Source organism: Tachypleus tridentatus, chromosome 13 (genome assembly GCF_004210375.1).
Source record: "Tachypleus tridentatus isolate NWPU-2018 chromosome 13, ASM421037v1, whole genome shotgun sequence".
Classification (NCBI taxonomy): domain Eukaryota; kingdom Metazoa; phylum Arthropoda; class Merostomata; order Xiphosura; family Limulidae; genus Tachypleus; species Tachypleus tridentatus.
Genome location: NC_134837.1, coordinates 167,529,786 through 167,552,321, shown reverse-complemented (window position 1 = coordinate 167,552,321; position 22,536 = coordinate 167,529,786). Strand labels below are relative to the sequence as shown.

The window sequence follows — 22,536 nt, the reverse complement described above, 5'->3', positions numbered from 1 at the left end:
TAACTAACAAATATTGTTACTATAATAATAGTAGGTTAATACACAGTACTGTGTAAAGAAATGTAGTTTAAATTTACAATAACAGAACAATAGCAAATTTATATAGATACCAATTTCAACACTTTCTTTTATCCTATTTAGTATAACATTTGTTTAAATTATGAGGACATGTGAAAATGTCAAAACTGGCATCCATATGAATTTGGTATTGTTTCATTATTGTGTATTTTAAATTAATTTTATAATTTACATTCTTCCAATTCAAGTAAGATTAGCCACTAAATTTTTTTAAACTGAAAATATCCATTTTCATTTGAAAAACATCACCTTTTCTAAAATTTCGTAATTGATTTCAATAAAAATATTAAATGTTACAATCACAATGTTTAAGTGTACTTTCACATCTAAATTTTAAAACATAGAGCACCAATTCACCAGTTTCAGTGATGTACCTACCACAATGCCAATATTGTTTTCTTCAACAACATTCATGGATGGGTTACTGTTCAAAATTATAACCTAATAAAAATGCATTATCTGCTATAGACAAAAGTCATTTATCAAGTATTTATAAAACTTGCTAATTAATCTAAGTCATTCTCCAGTACTTCAACATCCTCAGTACAGCTAAAAATGACACACAGTTTAACTTTACAGTGATAAGTAAATTTTTTTAATTATGTACGTATCAGTATTATTAACAGAAATTCAATGATCCAAGCACTGATCCCTGTGGAACTCTGTAGCAGTCCAGTTTAACTGAACTAGCCCCAAGTACTGATCCCTAAGGTACTCTGTAGCATTACAGTTTAAATGAACTTCATCAATAATAGTCTTTTGATTTCTCCCATCCAACACAACAATTCACTGGCTCATACTTCTCCCTAATTTATGCAATTTTCTTAGTTAGGTAAGAAGGATTTGTCTTCTTAAAGGGTATTCTAAACTAATTGAACCAGCCTTTATGAACTTTAAAGAAAAGGCAGACAATCATTTGGAAGCACAATAAAAGCAGACAATTATTTGAAGTACAGGTTAAAACTGTGGTATCTCACATGAAAGGGCAAGTAAATTAAACTAACACCATTGTGACAAAATATACAAAACAGTTTGGTGTGTAAACTGAATTATAAAATCATTTAATTAGTCTAAGTTGATTTTTGACCAGAAGAAGAAGAGACCTATATAGTATTCAAGATATAAATATGATCACTGTAGTGTAAATAATTTTGTACATATGTTTAATTTGTTTTAAATATATATATATATAATTTTAAAAACAAGTAGAGTGTGTTATGTTCAGTTACTGTTGCATTTATCACAAATAAGTCACAGGTATGTACTCTAGAAAAATTCTCAGCCCAACACACCCATACACTTACATTACTATACATACTACTAAAAGCTAAGTTTCTAAGAGTTGGTAAGTCAGCTAGCATTATAGTGGTAAATGGTTGTAGAAGAAAACAGGAATGACAGCTGAAATAAGTATGCCTACATATGCACAACTGTAGAATAGCAAAAATAGTCTGGAGATTACATTCATGCTATACATATACATGTTTAATTTTGATAGATGGATAGAAAGAGGAGAGCATCGCCAGTTAAAAAGAGTGAATTATGGTAGTTTATTAAACAACAACAAATAATTAAAGAGAGGAAAGTGGAAACATTAAATGAAGGAAGAATGGCTCAATAGAGAAAGAAAAATATGACAGAGAGAAAAAGCACAAATTGAGAAAGAAGAAAGAGAGAGAGACAAGAAATAACAGCATATATTGAGATTGCAATGCTCACCCAACCAAAGGTAAAAGGAGTCAAGAATGACAACAGAGCCAGTGCCAGCTGACTCAATTTGCCCAAATTTGATGAACAGAAAGATGACATGGATGCTTTCCTGGAGAAATATAAAAGATTTACCTAAAGTCAGAACTGGACAGTCTGTCTCAGCCCACTTTTCACAAGAAAAGGACAATAGGTATATGAAGGCATGATATCAGAAGATGTCATGAACTATGATAAATCAAAAGTTGATTAGTTGAAACAATATGAACTTATGGAAGAAGATTTTTACAGGAAGTTAAAAGAATGAAACCTAACATCATGGAAAAACTGTATTTCTGTTTGTAGCTCACCTATGATGATACTTCACAAGATGAACTGACATGACTAAATGTGGCAATAGTTTTGAGGGACTGGCAGACCTATTAGTAAGTGAATAGGTCATAATTATGTGTTCAACTGACATGTCACTATTCTTAAAAGAGAGGGCATGAGAAGTATCTGGAAGCCCATGGAGGAAGTATAACTGGTAAGTCTAAAAATATCCAGTTAAATATGGAACCAGTAATGGCTGATCAAAAGCAAGTCTACAAAAGATAATGGGAGGTTAACAGAGAAGTGAGAAGAGATGGTATGTTTATTATAAAATGGGACACATTGTAAAGGAGTACAAGTCCATTAAGGAAGCAACAGCAGAAATCTCATAAAGCAGCTGGAGCTGTTTAAAAAGACAGAGCTAGTAAGAAACAAGAAAAGGGCAACTGTCACCATGGATGCTACTGCCAGAAGAAATAAAAATGAGACAACTCGTCAGATTCACCACAAGATTTGTTTGTTTGTTTGTTTGGAAATTTCGCACAAAGCTACTCGAGGGCTATCTGTGCTAGCCGTCCCTAATTTAGCAGTGTAAGACTAGAGGGAAGGCAGCTAGTCATCACCACCCACCGCCAACTCTTGGGCTACTCTTTACCAACGAATAGTGGGATTGACCGTCACATTATACACCCCACGGCTGGGAGGGCGAGCATGTTTAGCAACTGCACGCGAACCCGCGACCATTGATTACGAGTCGCGCCTTACGCTAGGCCATGCCGGGCCTTCACCACAAGAAGGAAGTGCCATTTACAAGATTGATCAGTGCATGACTAATGGTCAGCTCAAGTTAGCAAATAAGCCAACAGTGCCAGTAGTGATTGGAGCATGTGACAAACATTGAGGGATGCCAACAAACCACAACATGCCAATAGATGAAGGCTATGTTAGGGACAAGAAAGTGAAACTCCTACGAGACATTGAGTAAATTAATGCAACAGTGTGAATCAATTTAGTATCTGATGATCATATTAGAGGCAAGGTATGCTAACCAATAGGACAGTGAGAAAATTTCTCCTAGCAAAGGTAAAAGTGGATATGTCATATTATGAAAAACCAACATACGAGTTGGTGATAGGAAACATGCCAAACAGGAAAAGTTTGAAGGAAGGGCAGAAGAAGGATCTTTCACCACAAAAACTTCAGGATAGTGCTTGAGAGGAAGTCAAGGACAAGACTTATCAAAGAAGTTTTAAGGGGAAAACCAAATCCAAGGACAAAAAAAACAAAACACTTTTGTAACAAAAAGGCCAAGGGTCAACATTTCAAGACTAGACAAAAAGTTTTAATTCTGCTACCCACAGCCAACAACAAACTCACTGGCAGTGAAAAGGATCTTTCACAGTACAGAAATTTTCCACATAATGCACTATCAAGTGAATTTTGTCAGAACAACCATGGTCTACCAAGCCAAACTGTTGAAGAAGTGCTCTGAGAGAATAGGGTACCTTATGGGTGTAGTCAATGATGTACATATGAGCATGGCAGGTGCAGCTTTTGTGGAAGCCTAATCTGAAGACAATAACTTTGTTATAGAAGAAAAGGACCTACTAGGCCTAACACTACTGACTGGAAATGAGACACCTAGATGTCATTATAAGAAGGCAAAATAGAAACAAAATCTGATGTTTCAGCATACAGATAGATTATGAAACATAGACTCTAAGACAAGACAAGATCAAAATAAGTCAAGGGATCCAGTCAATGAGAAGAGACTGACAAACGAACTGCAAATGTTGGTGCAGACTATGTGAAAGACTTAGTATATTAACTGAAAACAGTCTTTGAATATAATGAAAATAAAACTGTAAATAGGGGCTGTGAAGAGGGGCTTATTGTTAGGTATAAAAGAATGTTTTGTGAGAGAAGAATTATTGTTTATTTTGTGTTTCTAATTTATTGATGTTGAGGCTATTGGATGTTGTATGCAATCCATTAATGTCAAGGCTATAGAAATTTATAAAAGGCCTTAGTGATAGACATATAAACAGTTGTGGCCAAATGAGTGGAAACAGAGAGAAAGTAAAAAGTTATGTCACAGGAAAGAAAAGTTGATGAGAGAAACATTAGTAAACAAAAGTTAACTGTTATAGGAGTGAAAGGTCTAACAGTTAATACATTAAGAGTGAGGTTAATAGTTTCAAAGAGATAACGGGGAATAATTTGTCTTGCTAAAGGGTGTTCAAAATTAACCAAACACACCTGTGTGGACTTCAATGAAAAAGAATACAATTATTTGACAGCAGAGAAAAGCAGATAATTATCAAAAGGACAGGATACAACAGCAGTAACTCATGTGACAGGGTAAGTGAATTAAGCACTGATACTATTGTGAAGAAACAAGAGAAAAAGAGTTTGATTTGTTAACTGAATTCTAAAGCAACTGAATTAGACTAAATTGACTTTTGACAAGAAGAGAGCTGTATAGTGTTTAAGATATAAACATGATTATCACAGTGTAAAAAATTTTGTACACACATTTAACTTCTTTCAGTTTTTCTTTCTTTTTAAAAACAAGTGGAGTGTGTGCTGTTAGTTTACTATTGAATTTATTAAAAATGAGTCAAAGGCACATACTGAAGAAGAATCCTTAGCCCAACATACCCATACATTTACATTACTGTATATATAGTACTAAAAAGTAAGTTTTTGACAGACTCTCTGACACTGTCTTTTTTACTATAGAATGCAAACTAACTGATATATAATTTTCAAAACAATTCTTACCATCACTTTTGAAATGGAATAACAGAAGCAACTTTCCAATCCTTGGGCATTTTCCTACTCACTGTTGACCTACTAAAAATGAGAAGCTTGAATATCTCATGTTTGGCCTCCTCTATAACCCTGTATCAAAACATATCTGGTTTTCTGCTTTATTTTCTTTTAATCCCCTAATCTTTGTACACATTACCATGATATTAATACCTGGTTGTGTCAAATAATTTATAAAAAGTAGTCAGAATTAAGAATATTGTTTTTATCTTCTCATGCAAAAATCAGAAGAGTTATAAGCTCAGTTGTATCAGGGATAAGTTCCCTTTAACTTATTTTCATTTGAGAAAAGAATGGTGAGGTTATCTTATACAAAAATAAACAAAATTAAAAGGAGAGAACAAAAGAACACTAAATTTAAAATTTGGAAAAGACAGAATAGGCTCTAATTAATAAGTTTTTATTTTTTAACAAGTTGATTGGCTTATAAAACAAGCTGTCATCAATTGCAGTTGAAGAGTGTATTTAACAAGTTTAAGAAGAGTGTTCTTGAAATTTAAAACCTGTTTAAGTTTTTACTTTTTCCAGTGGTGTGTGTGGAAGAACAAAATTGTCTCTTATTACTGATATATCTTACAGTTAACAACTCTTTATGTGAAAAAGAAAATACTTTCCAACTACTCTTATCAGTATTACCAGCAAATTTATTCAACTCCTGTCATATAACATGACAAACATGATATCTCAAAATCAAAAAACAATATTTCATTTCTATTTAAAATGTGTTTAAATAAACCCTAATAAAACAGTTTAGTTTTCACAGAGATGATTTTCCAAACCAACTTAGATGAAGTCCATCACATGTACATTTCATCATTCCATAGATATGAGAAGATAACCAACTGTGACTTTAAGCTCTATCCTTAATAATCTTATTTAATCCTTGTATCTGCTTAAGTTCCTTCTCAATATCTAATGTGTAGAGACTCCCAAAAGACCTATTTCATGATTTTTATCATCAAATCCTTAAGTTCTTTGTTCTTAGTTAATAATATATATATTTATAAGCTCTTCTGATATGTCAGTATTAAGATAAATTCCAGTATGCATTAGGACATATGGAATCATCAATGGTACTTGCAAATAAATTATATAGTCTTTGTATATCTTGAATTTTAACATCTGGTAGCTAGTTCAAATACTAATATACTTATGCATAAAACAATATTGGTATAATGGAATAACTCATATAATGCAATCAATATTTCTTAATTATAGTTTAGACTTCTAAAGCTCTGATGTCTACAAATTTTCAAATAATGTTACTACCAAATGTAATAAGCCTATATTTTATTAATTTTCTACTTCAAAATGTTTTCAGTTCCAAAAGTATCACAAACTTTGGTATTTTAAGCACAGTAAGAAACAATACATTTACACTGAATAAAAAATAAACATGCTTGCTTTGAACTGTTAAATCAACAAGTATATTCAATAATTCTTACTAAAGATTACACCACAAAACCATATTATTTTAGTGAAATACCGAGACATGAATTACAAACCTAGTAGTAGTAGCTTTAAATTTCACTTAAGCAAATTATCTGAACAATACACGTTATATTTGGAATATTTTTTTCTGAATTAATACATTACAGTATTACATGACTGTCTGTGTCTTACTTTACTTCTGAAGACCAATGATGTTACTTCTGAAGTAACGTTACATAATTTGATAAATCCAATACTCAGCAGCAGGCTTGAACAAGTTGAAGTTGTAAACTACATTTTCCCATCTCGAATTAATTTCCTTCGACTGTTATTCTGATAAGTCCAAACTTTTTTTTTAATAATCTGATGTAGGCCAATATAAATTATACCATAGTACACTTTTTTAAGGAAGCGAAGTCATCTACCTGAATAATGAATTAGAGAAATGAGAAAATCATGTAGGCCAAATTAGGCATAGATTTATCCTTGAGCTTGGCCATCAAAACACTCGGTATCTTTCGTCTCTATACGATCCACTGTTGGTTGTTCAGCTGTTTGATTTAGTCTTTCAAGAAATGAACATAGTAAGTGCTTGTTCAGATGATCAGTTAACGTTCGAGAGTTACGAACTCCTCTTTCCTCGTTGTCTTCATTTAACAGATTCACGTTATCAGTCATATTTACCTCTTGGTGATCCACATTTTGTCCTTCGTTAATTAGTCCCTGTCCGTTTCCTTCCATTAAAATTTTTAACGTTTCAGCATACAAAAAAACAAACTTGACCACTCTGCCTTTCACAGTTTTGTCTCTGTATGGTCTAGACAGGATGTATTTGTATATATTTTACGTTCAAACCACTCTTCCCGTACAGATCAGCAGCAAGTCTACGGACTCATGACCATTAAAACTAAGATTATATATCTATGATGGTCACAGTATGGATAACAAATGTATTGCATCACATCAAACAAACAATCAGATATCAGTAACTATTTTATAATTTTTATTAGGTAATTTTCAAACAGTTTCACTCCTTTTTTAAGGAATGCATAAATGTTTATGCTTTGTTATTTAATTGTTAACAAAGATGTATAACAGACAATTTGGAATCGAAATCCCATTTTTCGTATCATAATTCGTCTCTTGTCCCAAAGAAAGCTAAAAGTCGGTAACCCATATGAGTGTCTTAGTGCATCAACAACGGAAACTACATAAATAACATGATTTTATAACATTTACTTTTTCACTAAAGAAGTGGAAAATATATTGTAAGTTCTCCTACTACTCCTATTCAAAGTAGTGAAATAGTGACACCTAAAATGGATAGATGTTTAAAGTTAACATTTAAAAGAAATGTCGATAAAAAATATAGAATGCTTACATTATTCTTTTTACGTTTAGCGTGATGCTTGTATACGCAGTATGTAGGTAAGTGTCAGATATAAAATACTGTTTAGTGCATGTAGTATTATTAATTAATTAATTCTGTGTATTTAATTCATTTATATCGAGACTACGGAGATTTCTAGAATGCCTAATCGATAGACGTATCAATAGCTCCGACTAGATAAGCATAACCAAAGTAAATTTAAAGTCAGGTGAAAGAAAAGTTCGGCCCAAAAAAGTTAGAAAACATAAAGTTAACTGCAGCCGCAGTGAATGGCCTAACGGAGTTCTAAACTAACTGAACCTACTTGTGTGGACTTTGACGATTGTTCGAGGTATGAAAAGCAGACAATTATTGGAAAATCAAGATACAACTGGGTAAATTACGTGACAGTGTAAGTCAGGGGTTCTTAACCAGGGGTGCGAAGATGATTCCCAAGGGGTGCGAGGATGCCCATGAATAATTAAAGCAAATCTATATTTTTACATAAGAGTATGCTTTATATTTCTCCTAAGAAGAAACATTTTTGCTTCAGCAGTGTTCCGAGATAAAGTTAAACCTAAACCTGATTTCCTAATGAAGTGGTAAAGTTGCATCAGATTCCAATACAGGGTAAACAAACGGGTATGTCATTTGGATAGACGAGGAAGGGACGCGTACAGGACACGTGCGCAACACGGAGAGAGAGGGAGGTTATCATCACGTCTCAGTCCACACCACCCATCCGTGCCATCAACACGTGAGTTATGGTCTCCCTGTTTCAATGTTATTTTTTTTTCTGATGCATAACAGTAGGGTGGAAGATTGGTTATGTATTATTTCAGATTTTGCTTTCTACACATTTATTTAAATGAGCGATGGGTTGTTTACATAACATACATCATCACTGTAGCAGTGTAGCCGTTACAATATTTTTCATAGAATGTATTGTCATGCCTACAAATCTACTGATTAAACCAGGTATTTCAGTCTCTCCATCACATATTTTAGAGATAATTCATAAAAAAAAAGAAAACACCTACTTATGAATGTGTTTCTTTTCCAGATTTGTCTGCAGTATGTCGAAGAAACGAAAGTGGAATGACGAATATGTCAAGTTTGGTTTCACCTGTACTACAGAGAAGGATGGGACACAACGTCCACAGTGTATCCTGTGCAGCACACTCTTCTCCAATGCGAACTTGAAGCCATCAAAGCTTGATGAACATTTCAAGAACAAACATGGTGGCAGGGATGCAGGAAATGACATTGTGACATTAAGGGTCAAAAGAGCTAGGTTTGATCAGGTTGGCACATTGCCGACTTATGGATTTTCGCCAACAGAGAAACCTTTACTGCGTGCTTCTTATGAAGTTGCATACCAGATTGCTAAATCAAAGAAACCCCATACAATTGGTGAGGAATTGATCAAGCCATGTGCCCTTGAAATGGCAAAGATTGTTCTCGGCAAGGAAGCTGAGAAGAAACTCCAACAAGTGTCTTTGTCAAATGATGTAATCCATAACCGAATCATCGACATGAGTGTTGACATCCTGGAACAAGTTGTAGCTGACATCAAGGCTAGTCCAGTTAAGATTAGCCTACAAGTGGATGAATCAACAGATGTATCCAACTGTTGTCAGCTATTGGCAGTAGTTCGTTACGTGAAGGAGAAAAAAGTGGAAGAAAGTTTCCTTTTCTGTCAGTCCTTAAAGACAACTGCACAAGCTATAGATGTGCTTAACAAAATACAAGAATTTTTCTCAAGAAACGAACTTCACCTTGACAAAATTGGTTCAATATGTACAGATGGTGCACCAGCAATGCTGGGCAATCGTTCTGGGTTTGCTGCATTAATGAGGAAAGAAGTTCCTAATCTGAAACTCACTCACTGCTTTCTTCATCGTCACTCTCTTGCAGCAAAGACATTGCCCCCAGATCTCAAGAAAACTCTGGATATTTGTGTCAAGGTTGTAAACTTTATTCGCAGCCGAGCTTTGAATCATCGATTGTTTCAGTCACTTTGTGAGGAAATGGGTCAGGAACACACTGTTATTTTGTACCACACTGAAGTGAGGTGGTTGTCACGTGGTCGTGTGCTGTTTCGTGTGTTTGAACTGAGAGGAGAAATTCATCAGTTTCTCCGTGAAAGGGTACAAGAACTGGCTATATATTTCAAAGAACCTAGTTTTGTTCAGATGCTTGCCTATTTGGCTGATGTGTTTTTAGCTCTCAATGAACTCAATCTCTCAATCTGTGACTGGAGTCACAGTCGGACGACTCATTCTGTTCAGATTTCGATGAACAGTTTGGTTTGTTTTGAATTTCGCGCAAAAATACACGAAGGTTATCTGCACTAGCCGCCCATAATTTAGCAGTGTAAGACTAGAGGGAAGGCAACTAGTCATCACCACCCACCGCCAACTCTTGGGCTATCCTTTTACCAATAAATAGTGGGATTGACCATGACATTATAACGCCCTCAAAGCTGAAAGGTCGAGCAGGTTTGGTGCGATGGGGATTCGAACCCGTGCCCCTCGGATTACAAGTCGAGTACTTTAACCACCTGGCTATACCGAGTCTCTGATGAACAGAAAAATGACATGGATACGTTCCTGCAGAGATATGAAAGATTTGACTCAAGTCAGAATTGGGACAAAAACAACTGGGCAGTCTGTTTTAGCCCATTTTTTCACAGCAAACGGTCTATAAGTATATGCAGGCATGACGAAAGAAGATTCCATGGACTACGACAAATTAAAAGTGGATTTTCTGAAATAATATGTACTTACTGAAGAACTACTAAATTTAATTAGAGATGAAAGCCAAACTGCATCCACACAAATAAAGATGAAAATTAACCCTGAAATTACAAGTCAACTTAAAGCTGAAGGAGAGTAAAACTACTTAAAACCTTTAGCCAGCAATCAAAAGTGAGAAGTTTAAGATTTCTTAGATAAAAGTTACAGTAACACTACGTGTATGTTTTTCTTATAGCAAAGCCACAAAGGACTATCTGCTCAGCCCACCGAGGGGAATCGAACCCCTGATTTTAGCGTTGTAAATCCGGAGACATATCGCTGTACTAGCGGGGGGCGTAACACTACGAAAACACTTTTTAAGCCCAAATGAAACTATTTTTTATTCCACATAAACTTTTTTCGAAGCTGTATAGGTGAAAATATCACGAAGAATCTCTAAAAATCTGCAATAATCTCTTGAAAAGCTCTGTCATATCTTGATGAAACTCGCTAAAATCTAGTTCGCAGGCCCCCAGTATCGCAATAAACTATTAAATTTTAAAGAAAGAAAAGAAAGATTGTTGCCTGTTAAGTCAGTTGGCTAAAGACTGTGAAGATTATAAATGAGTTCACCAGCATCTACTGCTTAATTTGCAAAAAAGAGTAACCCGCAGAGTTAATTAAACACCGTGTTATTATATTACTCTTGCAATATAACTAGAAGTAGGTATTTAATCTCCACTTGATCGAATTAGCGTGTACATGTTTTCATATAGCAAAGCCACATCAGACTATCTACTGAGTCCACGAAGGAGAATTGAACCTTTGGTTTTAGCGTTGTTAGTCCATAGACTTACCGCTGTACTAGCGGGGGGACCCCAATTAGTCTGTATGGTTGTTGTTGTTGTTTTTTGGAATTTCGCACAAAGCTACTCGAGGGCTATCTGTGCTAGCCGTCCCTAATTTAGCAGTGTAAGACTAGAGGGAAGGCAGCTAGTCATCACCACCCACCGCCAACTCTTGGGCTACTCTTTTACCAACGAATAGTGGGATTGACCATCACATTATAACGCCCCCACGGCTGGGAGGGCGAGCATGTTTGGCACGACTCGGGCGCGAAACCGCGACCCTCAGATTACGAAGCGCACGCCTTAACGCGCTAGGCCATGCCAGGCCCAGTCTGTATGGAAAATTAAACTTAGAAACTTGCTTGAACAATGCTATTTCCAAAATTGTAAGTTACACAGAACTTAACTAAAAGCGCAAAATATGTAATACAGCCCCAGTGCTATAATATTGAGACATGATCATAGAAATTTTACAGGATTATGAATATTAAATTCAAAAAGTTTAACGTACTCCTATCAAACTAATGAAAATATAAATTGGCCATGTTTTTTGTTGATATGATAAATACCAAAATTAACAGTTATGTAAAATCAGATAAATTTTTTATCCTAATAGTTCAAATATCTCAAACACTGTGTTTGTGTGTTCTCTTATAGAACAGCCATAGCGGGTTATCTGCTGAGCCTACCAAGGGCAGTCGAACCCCTGATTTTAACGTTGTAAATCCGTAGACTTAACGCTGTACTAGCGGGAAGGGCGATCTTAAACAGAACACATTCCTCCTCAACGTCAATGAAACTATTAAGTACCTCTATTAATTACTGTAAGTAGAACAACGACTTTTACCCCTCTAATGGAAACTCACAAGTTTACCAATATTTTGAATTTTATAAAATGAACATATTTTCTCTTGACAACAACAATAAAATATTGGGTAAATAATATTTTCCTTGATATTAGTGTAATTTTATATCAGCAGAGTCACATAAAAATTCAATATTCTGAAACCATTATCGTGTTTTAAACAAATACAAATAACCACAATGCTAGCATTCGGAATACAGTGAAACTAAAGCTTTTTCTTCTGTGATTTACAGAACTTGATCATTACTAATAATGTCCACTATAACATATATTGATATACACAAAGACTGAGGCGAGACAAAGGCGCTAGGAGACAGTATAATGCATTATTGTTTTAAATATCAATCCTATTGATGGGTGAGAAAATTAAACACCACAAAAAAATGGACATAATCGGTTTGGTTTGTTTGGAATTTCGCGCAAAGCTACACGAGGGCTATCTGCGCTAGCTGTCCCTAATTTAGCAGTGTAAGACTAGAGAAAAGGCAGCTAGTAATCATCACCCACTGCTAACACTTGGGCTATTCTTTTAACAACGAATAGTGGGATTGACCGTAACATTATAACGCCCCGACGGCTGAAAGGGCAAGTATGTTTGGTGTGACGGGGATTCGAACCCACGACCCTCAAATGACGAGTCGAACGCCTTAATCTACTTGTCTGGTGCAAAGGAACTGGGCTAATTGCACCAAACAACCGGGAAAAAAATCGCAAATAAAATACAATCAAATATAAAATGAAAAGTTAAAAACAAAACAATGGCCAAATTTTTTTTGGGAAAAATCTAAATAAAAGTAAAAAAAGGCATCGTCCCAGGGAAAAACTAAAAAACATAGTCAAGTTGGACAGTGTTATCATTTTAAATGACAGCATCCAATATGAAGAGTAAAGTTTTTTAAAATGCATGTCTGAAACGATGCTGCTGCTCACATTTGTGTTGATGATTCTATGAAAGTAGGACGTGGATTTGTGGAATGTTGCAGGATCCTTCCCTCTATCATTTAGGATAAAATATTTAGACACAATGATTTAATTATTTGCTAAATCATAAACATTGTTAATTTCCGGTTAATGATTTAAATTATGAACAAATGGTTTGCAAGAAACAAGTGACAACAGTTTGACGTGCCATATGGACACGTTTCATAGTTTCACAAATTGAACTTTTAAAACATCGAGATAAGGGCATAGACCAGCCGTAAATGAGAATTTCATGAAATTTCAGGTACATTCTAAAGCCCAACCAAATCCTAGCAAAGGGGTCAGATTGCTAGAATCTTAACGTGAGCAGATTTATTTATACGTTTTTGTAACGTAGAACTAAAATCAATGGCAGAAAGTTTAAGATCCGTATTTGAACAATATGTAACATAGTTTTAGCGTTAAAGTTTAAACGCTTAATCTTATCCTTCGTAATTCATATAGCTTTCAAGCATTAGGTTTTCGTTTAATTTAAACGGTAAGACTAAAAATAAGGTAAATATTGTGCCTAATTCGGATCGTAATCTTTCTCAATCTCAGTGGTCATTATAGTACTAGGTCATATTTAATTTAAATATACTATAGAAATACTAACATACCCTAGCTGTACCAGAGATAAGATTATAGTTATTTTTATGTCATTCGTCTCATCAGGCCGATGAGAAATTTTGTACTAAAATTATACAATTTCTCATTGTATAATGAAATTAGTGTTGGACTTGCAGTAAGATTTAGATTACTAATGCAACAGTTATGCGAGATTCGTGTTTAAGTGACACTATATTTTTTCTACAAAATGATTAGGAAAATAATTCTTGGGTGATATTTTAACTATTGTTAACTACTTATGGCATTATTAGTATGAACTATATGAGGGTATAGTTGCTGAAATTCAGATGGAGGAACTTTTGTAGAAGTGTGATTGCTTGGATAATTAAGTTTGAATTTGATATTTTTTTACACGTTGAGGTAAATGAAATATTAGTTCTTAATTTTCACGAAGCAAACATTGTGAACTTGGATGATGAGCTAAATAAAAGATTATGTGGGAAAGACTTGAGAAAATCATGGTATTAAATTGTTCATTTAAGGTAGGCATGTTTCTAAAAAGGGGAAAAGGATAGGGAAAATCATTTCTACTTGGCTTACTGAGAGGGGCAAAAATCATGGGAAGGTACCCTATGCACAGCTGAGGGGCACCCAAGTGGTTTTAAAATTTTAATCTGATGTTGAAGTAGAAATTTAATTTATAGTGCTACTATTTTTCTTAATTTATAATAGGATCAAATTTGTCATTTAATTTTATTTAATGATATATTATCTTCAAGTCATCCTCCAATGGGACAGCAGTAAGTTAACAGACTTGTAACACTAAAATCTGGGTTTTGATTTCCTGTGATGAAGACAGCAGATAGCCCAATGTGGCTTTGCTCCACAACAACAAACAATTTTCAAATGAAAAATTAATCATTAAACTCAGTAAGTTTGTTAATACAAATATTATGCATTGTATTAATTAGTTGGAATTTTCTGCTTTTGGTCATTTCACTTGTGGAAGTAAAACTGAGAAAGCAGTACTTGTACTATAAATTGTGTTATTGTGATTAGTTACATTTACATAGTTCATGAGTTATAAGCTGCAATTTAAATGTGATTAAAGTAAATAAACATAAGGAGTAAAATCAAAATTTTTATAACATGTAAATCTTGTGAAATCTACTTGCAGAAAAATTGAGTTTTTGACTTGTAGGAGAGAATCTTCTTGTCATAGAGGATATCCTGAATCTGTTTTAGTCTGCCATTGACGTAATTTTTCATTTTTAGTAAAGAAATTGTGAATAAATATTGTATATTTAGGAAATTTAATAAATAACATCAAATATATACAGAGCTTTAGAACAGTTAGGAATTTCTGTGAAAAGAATAGAAATTAAAAGTAACTTACAAGAAACGTTTGACTGATAACTAGTCCTAAAATTGTAATTTAACTACCTTTTTTATAGATAAACCTTCCAGTGCTTTGCTTATAGTTATATACACAATAAATACAAAAATTGAAAATTTTACCATTTTGTTATTTATCTACAACTAGAAGCTAGGAATCTTTGGAGAAATCCATCTTTCCTTAGTGGTATAACATACTAAACTCAAATGCAGTTTATGTCATATTTTACTTGGCTAAAATAAAAGTTATGTATTATATTTCATGACAATGCTCTAGAGGAGGATGTGAATGTGCCCATACATGTGAAAATTAAAAAGCAAAACTCCACAAACATCATGCAATGAAAACAAATTAGACTTTCATAGAAAAATTGCCTTTAAAAACTGTGGTTTAATTTATTTACTTGGCAACATTTTAAGCATATGCTCTTATTTCAAGCCTGTTGGTTAATGATGTTAATGTTTCTGCAATTGTCAATTAACAGATAGGTTTGTTTCTGGCTTGAGAAAGAATGTTTGCTCAAAATATTGGTAAGACAATAAGTTACTACAATAGTTTTTAAAGGTTATTTATCTCTAAAAATGTAATTTTTCTTATTTAATTACATTCACATTTTTCTACACTCACATAAGTTAAAAATATACATGTGGTAAAGGTAAGGGTACTGAAACAATAGAGATAAGTTTACAGTTTAACATGGTATTGTTGTTATAGTATTAGAATTACAACAATATGTATTATTTGAAATATAAATAAAATGGTGTAGGCTGGGTGATATGTTTTGTAGTAATTGAGAGTGGATGATGATATCAGTTTTAATTTTTATACCTTTAATGGTTACTATGATGCCCATAACTGGTTATAGATTGAGTGGTAGTGGGATCTGAGACATTGTGGGTTCCAACATCCAAATTCTAACCCTTTATTTAATCTGTAGTTTTGCATCTGTTTTGATTATGTATGATAGACAGGGTATCCTCAACTATTTTGGTTGCTATGGCTGCAGACAGTTTCTACTTGAAGTAATACCAGTTATAATTTTGTTACAGTTTTGCTGGCTTTGTCATTTAATTTCTAGCATGTGCAACTTCAATAAAAAATTTTAAGTAAAGAGCTCACAAGGGTTGCACTGAGCTGAGTTATTATCTGTATGCCTCTGATGTAATTTAGATAATTGTATACAATACATACATTGAGAGAGAGAAAGAGATAGTTAAGCAATAATTACATCATAATTAAGATTTAACAGTAACTTTGAATAAAACTGATATTGAGAGCAAATCAATTTCACTTGTGTTTCATGATCATGAAGATATTTTTCTTGTGGAAAATTAAGTACAAAGTAGCTATACTGACACATAAAACAGTTATTGAAGTCCTACTTTTGAAATGTTTTCCCATGCACATGCTTTTAGTGAGGAAATGAAAATTTTTATTTTATCATTGAGAATGGTGTTTCACCCTTAGTTACGGGAGATATTGCTGCTAACATTAGAGCTAACACCAGAGAGTGTCAAAGGTAACAGTAACATTAAAAATGGGAATTGGTCCCTTGAAGATAACATGAAATATAAGGACAACAAGAAATCTGTTGGTTCATCTAGGTCATCCCATCCACTAAAATAAACCTTAAAAAGAAGCGAGCTCTTAGCATACAGATATTTGTTACAACTTCCCTTAAATTTACTACATCTGCCAAATCTGAAGGCAACCCATTTCTGAGGCCAACCACCGTGTGTGAAAAAGAATTAACTTTTTTAACACAAGTTGATTCCTACCATGCCAAAATATATGCATTTCCCTCAGTCTTACTATTCTTAACATTAAGTACAAAAATATGATGATGGATTGACACTGTCGACTTTCTTAGTCTTAAACACTTCTCTAACTCTCCTTTTTTTCAAGATAAAATTATTTCAGAAACCTTAACCTGTCCTTGTATGATAATAGTTTTATTCAGTGTATCATTCTAGTAGACATCTGAACACTTTCCAGCATCTGAATGCCCTGTATATGAAAACAATTTTAAGACTGACAGTACTCTAGATGTAACCTAACCAGCACTGTATATAATGGCATTGTAATCTCTTCACAGCTGTGCTCATTATTTCTAAAGATACAAAGTAAATCTTATTTGTTTTATTATTAGCAACAGCACACTGTTTGGATGACTTAAGAAGACTGATTGGCCATTCCATAATTCTTCTTTTATAATAATGTTAAGGTTATTTTAATCAAAATTATAATTCAAATAAAAGTAATACACATGCATTACCTTGCATGTATTATAATTAAAAGCTATATGCTATTTGTTTGATCAGTTCACTAATTAATCTAAATCCTTTTTTAAAGCAATAGTATTTTTCTCACATCAAGCAACAACCTGGAACCTAATTGTTATCAACAAATGCAGCTAATGTATTAACCATTCCTTCATCTCTGTCATTGATATGAATTTTTAAAAAATGCAAAAGTTATAATATTGATCCTTGAGGTACCTCATATATGATAATAATTCAATTTGGGTGAACATTATTATAATCTCTGCTTTCTACCATATTATGACATTTCTGTATAATGAGCCAAATAATCTCCCACATCTACAGTGATCATTTTTTAAAATAAATATTATAAAGTGCTTTCTAAAAATCCACAGACCATAGATCCACACCCTTACCATCATCTATACACATAAGCAGTAACTTTTTCAGAAACTGTAAAAAAAGAAATTGAGTGTGATGCAAGATTTTCCCCTAGTTAAACCATTTTAACTATCCATTAAAAATGTAAACTTTATTAAAGTAATTCTTAAAGCATTTTTATTAGACTTTCTAAAATCCACTACTGATGCAAGATTAAACAGATGTGTATTTCCTGGACAGTTTTTATAATTTTCCTTGAAAACAGGAGTAACATTAGTCAATTTCCAGTTGTCTGGGGCCTGCTCACTTACTATTAATTAATGACTTATAAAACTATTAACAAGTGACTTGCATATTCAATCCTTAATCTCTTGGGAGAGTATTATCTGGCTCATAAGAGATGCAATTTTCTCAACTTTACAAGACATCTTGGAAAAAGTAGTACTATTACTCTTTGACAATTCACTTACCAAAAAACAATCAAAAACGTTTATTTTATTTTCCAATACAAGGTTCAGGTGTCAAATAAAATATACATTATATTAGGATGAAACCACGTTAGTTGAAGATTTTATTGCTTTTTCAGCAGAACAAAAAAAAGGGGACAAAAAATAACCTTATCCAGATGGGTAACAGATCAAAGGCCATGTCATCTCATTTTTTAACAAACATTTAAACTTTTATTGAACTGCTACTTCATGAATTTACATCAGTAAGTTTGGTATCAAACTGTAGATTATAATTAAAATATTATAAAGTATTCAGTTTCTCAATTTAAAAGTGAATTATAAAACAAAATATCAGTTAATCGTAGATTTTTGTGTATTGTGTGGAATATTCAATGCATAACTGGTTCAAATTAGATTTATGTAATGTCAAATTACTAAGAATGTAGTTGTGTATGAATTAGGAACTCATATTAACAAGTTAGAATATAAAATAAGAACTTTGTATCTTTTAATTTTGCTGAGATATGACTTATGTACTGAATTAAACATAGTGGTACTCATCACCTCTTTCAATTTTTGGAAATGGTCCTTCATATACACATACTTCAATATATGATGTGAATAACTAATCAACAGCTTAGAATGTCATCCTAGTGGTTTTCTCAGCCATTTTAATGTGTTAGAGGGCTGCCTCATTTTTTTTGAACCAAGATTTCAAAGAAGTAAGTTTTGTATTTAGACTGCTTAAAATTTCATATATATATATATATTTTACCTAAATATAGCTTAGTTATTATGCTTGAAAAATTATAGTAGAATTCTACAGTATCAATATAGTAACTTGTGATTTTTTGGTTATATAACTGTATATCTAAAACTACCCCCCAGTGGTACATTTGTATGTCTGTGACATGCTGGAAGCCAGGTTTTGATACTTGTGGCAGATGGAGCACAAAGAGCTCATTATGTGAGTTTGTGCTAAATAATAAATATATGAAAAAAGCCTGAAAAATTATTTTATTACATATCCTCCATGTTAGGCAGCAACTGAGTACAAAGGTTGTAGCTATAAGAGGTAATTGTTTGCTTCACATCTTTATTGTTTATATTTTAAGAAAAATAAGTTTAACTTAATTCTGAATAGCAATAATCTATATAAGTGATGCATAATAATTGAAATATGAGTGCATATTCCAAAATATTAGTCTTCTAAAACATAGCCAAGACTGAGTCATTTTGTAAAGACTAAAGGCTCATTTTACATCATTGCCATGAATGCACATGCACCATATCATTCTAACTTCTGTAATATTAGCCATACACAGCTAAAAGGTCAATATAATAAATGTATAAGTAAATGTATAGTATTATGCGATTTAAGCTATTTAGTCATATTTTCTGTTATAATCTGTAGTCAATCAAGAACAAAAAAGCATAATTTATGTTTTTATAATTTTTTATGGTGGTTATGAGATTGGTCAATTTTATTACAGAGATATAGAGATTCACAAGTGAAAATAAAAGATAAATAAAATATATAAAGTTTTTTCTTAAGAAGCATTTGATAAATATCTGGGGACATTATAAAGATTTTGCATGTGATACTTGGAAATTTTCTGAAGCACAAAAGTATTTTTAGTCTTAAAATGAAAAGAACTTTGCATGATGGATAGGCATACTCTTACTAATTTAAAAGTTATATCATGAAAAATATAATAAGCACAAAATGGTTATGATTTCAGTTCCAAGAACTGAGCTGAAAGAGTTTAGAGAATATAACAGGGTATCAGTGAAAATATTTCTCAAACCAGAGATAAAGCAGCACAATTTAAACCAGTATTTCTAGATAAATACATGCTTCAAATTGAAAAGGTCTACAATTCTACATTACTGATAATATAGACAGATGCAATTGCAAACTTCATGAATCATTTCATTTGGTATTTGGGTGCATCTCTTTAAATTTCTTCTCTCAGCTCATTGATTGTTGCAGGTTTTGTGCTATAAACCTTATCTTTGATGCATTCTCATAAAAGAAAGTCCAGAGGTATGAGGCCTAGTGAACGTGGGGGAAATTCAGTACTACTTCTTTGCTCAATCCATCTATTCGGAAAATTTTGTCAAGATAGGCTGTCACATTACAATCGTAGTGGGGAGGTGCTCCATCTTGCTCAAATAAAACTCCTCATTTTCAAATTGTTCTCAAATCCATGGCATGATAGATTCTTGCAGCAAGTTCAGATAAACAAGACCAGTGACTGTGTTTTCAAAAAAGAATGGTCCAATTATGCCCAACACTGATAATCCACACCACACTGTAACCCCTGATTAGTTTATGTGGTGTTCAACCGTAAAGTGCGAGTTCTGAGGTGCCCAGTAGGTGCAATTGTGGTGATTAACTGAGCCATTTAACTTAAATGTGGTCTCATCACTCCAGACAATTGTGTTTGGAAACTGTGGAAACTCCCTTCTAAACCATCTTTGCATTTCAGCTACGTTCTCGCACTTCCAGTAGCATTTTAAGATAAATTTACTTTTGTCAAAGATTAGTCTTGCTTCTGCCATTACTTCAAATCAGTTGCACCTGTAAAAAAGAAAGTTTGAGTGAGTTATAATCATTCAAAGTGTGTATACATTTTTTTGGGACACCCTGCAGATGCTGAACTGTTAATTTGCTTTGTGTCAATTCCATTTTCATACTTATTATACTGAATCCATCTATGTTCATGATCAGCAAGTGTTATAGCAAGAGTTTAATTTACTGTTATTTTTGGCTGCAATACATTTGGTTTCCTGTGGCTTACACTGTGAGTGTGGTCTCAAAATCCTATATAGTTTTAAAGTCTAAGTTGAGTCTTTTGCCAAACTGTTTTAAATATTCTTCAGTCCATAGAGAATCTCTAGCAGTTAAAAATGTTACTGTTTTATTAAGTCACTGAAATTATTCATCAGTAGATCTGTTAATGGCACATGCCTTGAGCTTATTGCATGCATTCTTGATTGCAGACTGCCACAAAATTCATGTAGAACTGGAAAAGGTTTATCCCTGTTTGTCCTGGGTGACTTTAATTCATGGAAATCTGTAATCCTTAAACCCTACTTCAGTTGCTTCTAAAGCCTCTTTAACATGTTTACCTGGAGTTCCTTTTAATTTCACAGTTTTTATCCTTTTCACTGATCATCTGGCATGCTCTTAATAGTGACATTTTTTTGCAAAATTTTGGGCAGGGCTCCAACTTCCTCAATTGTATCAGCTGTACCAGCTATATCTATCAAGATATACTTTGATATTGTGACCTTGTTAAGTCATTGAAAGTTGACCACTGTTCAGCATATTGTGAGCAGCTTCTGGCATCCTTTGTAGTGTCTGTGTGGCACAGGAAGATATTCTCCCTCCGTTTTAACAGCTTTCTTTTTCGAGGAAACTGAACCTATTGAAATTCTAACTTGGCAGTGTTTTCCAATAATTCTTACTGTACTTTAGTAATTGGTAGTAAACATAGTACAGTTTTTTTCCAAAAAAGAAGTCTAATGATTGAAACATGCAACAAAGCCAGTAGTATCTTAAATAGTCATTTCACTCACCTGGCATGTTTCGAGCCTATTTTATTCCCAACATAACACACCATCACTAATAATACGAATCCAGTGTTGTGTAAGAAAGTCATATGCAATGTAATTTTCATTTGAGTATTGAATTGAAACAAACTTAAAAGAAAGAACTATGTGCAGTCCAAAAAACTTGTAGTTGCATCAAACAACTCGTTTCTTTTGTTTACAACAAGTGTTTCTAATTTTCTTGTAAGCACTTTTTTAGCAGTTTCAAAGTCTTAATATGTACATCGTATGTAAGTATGTTGTTTTTTTTGGTAGAGAAAACAGCTTTTCAGACTTTGAACTTCCATGTGAAGATACTGTTCCTAATCTGTTCTTTGAAACTGTTTATCCCTTGTGATTTAAACTTTTCTCACTTGTTTGTATCTTAACCTTTACTGCTTTTCAGATAGACTGTTAAAGGAAACAGCCATTAATAGTTGGAATAAAGATTAACTCGTTTACTGCTCCAGTAGTTAAAAGCTAAATATTGTTAGTTGGATTTACCTGCCTCCTTCCCTGCTGATGATGAACCATTTTTGACTTGCTGTTTCACAGAACTCTTTAACATGAAAGACAAAGTTGTTTGCTTTAAGTGTCTTGTGCAATATTAATTTCTAGGACTTTACTCAAAAGTTTTTGCAAGCAACTTATTTGATCTTATGCAAAGGACTAAAAGGCTATTTAGTACTCTTCTTCATTATATATGGTAACATTATTAAACATAAAATAAATACATAAAATT

The 22,536-nt window shown here is 33.2% G+C and overlaps 2 protein-coding genes across 6 annotated transcripts in view; both read left to right on the top strand.

The window, feature by feature from the left end:
* The first annotated feature begins 8,805 nt into the window (after window positions 1-8,805).
* LOC143236362 (protein FAM200C-like) lies at window positions 8,806-16,732 on the top strand. The gene is made up of 3 exons (XM_076474634.1): window positions 8,806-9,351; window positions 9,433-10,038; window positions 16,574-16,732. The coding sequence occupies exons 1-3, from the start codon at window positions 8,806-8,808 to the stop codon at window positions 16,730-16,732; spliced, it is 1,311 nt and encodes a 436-aa protein (XP_076330749.1).
* Window positions 13,033-22,536, top strand: part of LOC143241061 (putative RNA polymerase II subunit B1 CTD phosphatase RPAP2) — a 51,736-nt gene continuing 42,232 nt past the window's right edge. The window contains exon 1 of one of the 5 annotated variants that reach the window (XM_076484535.1): window positions 13,033-13,463. The gene's annotated coding sequence lies outside the window, so the exon portion shown is untranslated. Of the gene's footprint in view, window positions 13,464-13,619; window positions 13,640-14,489; window positions 14,641-22,536 lie in introns of those variants that run through there. The other 4 variants (XM_076484539.1, XM_076484536.1, XM_076484538.1 and 1 more) reach the window with 4 other exon arrangements.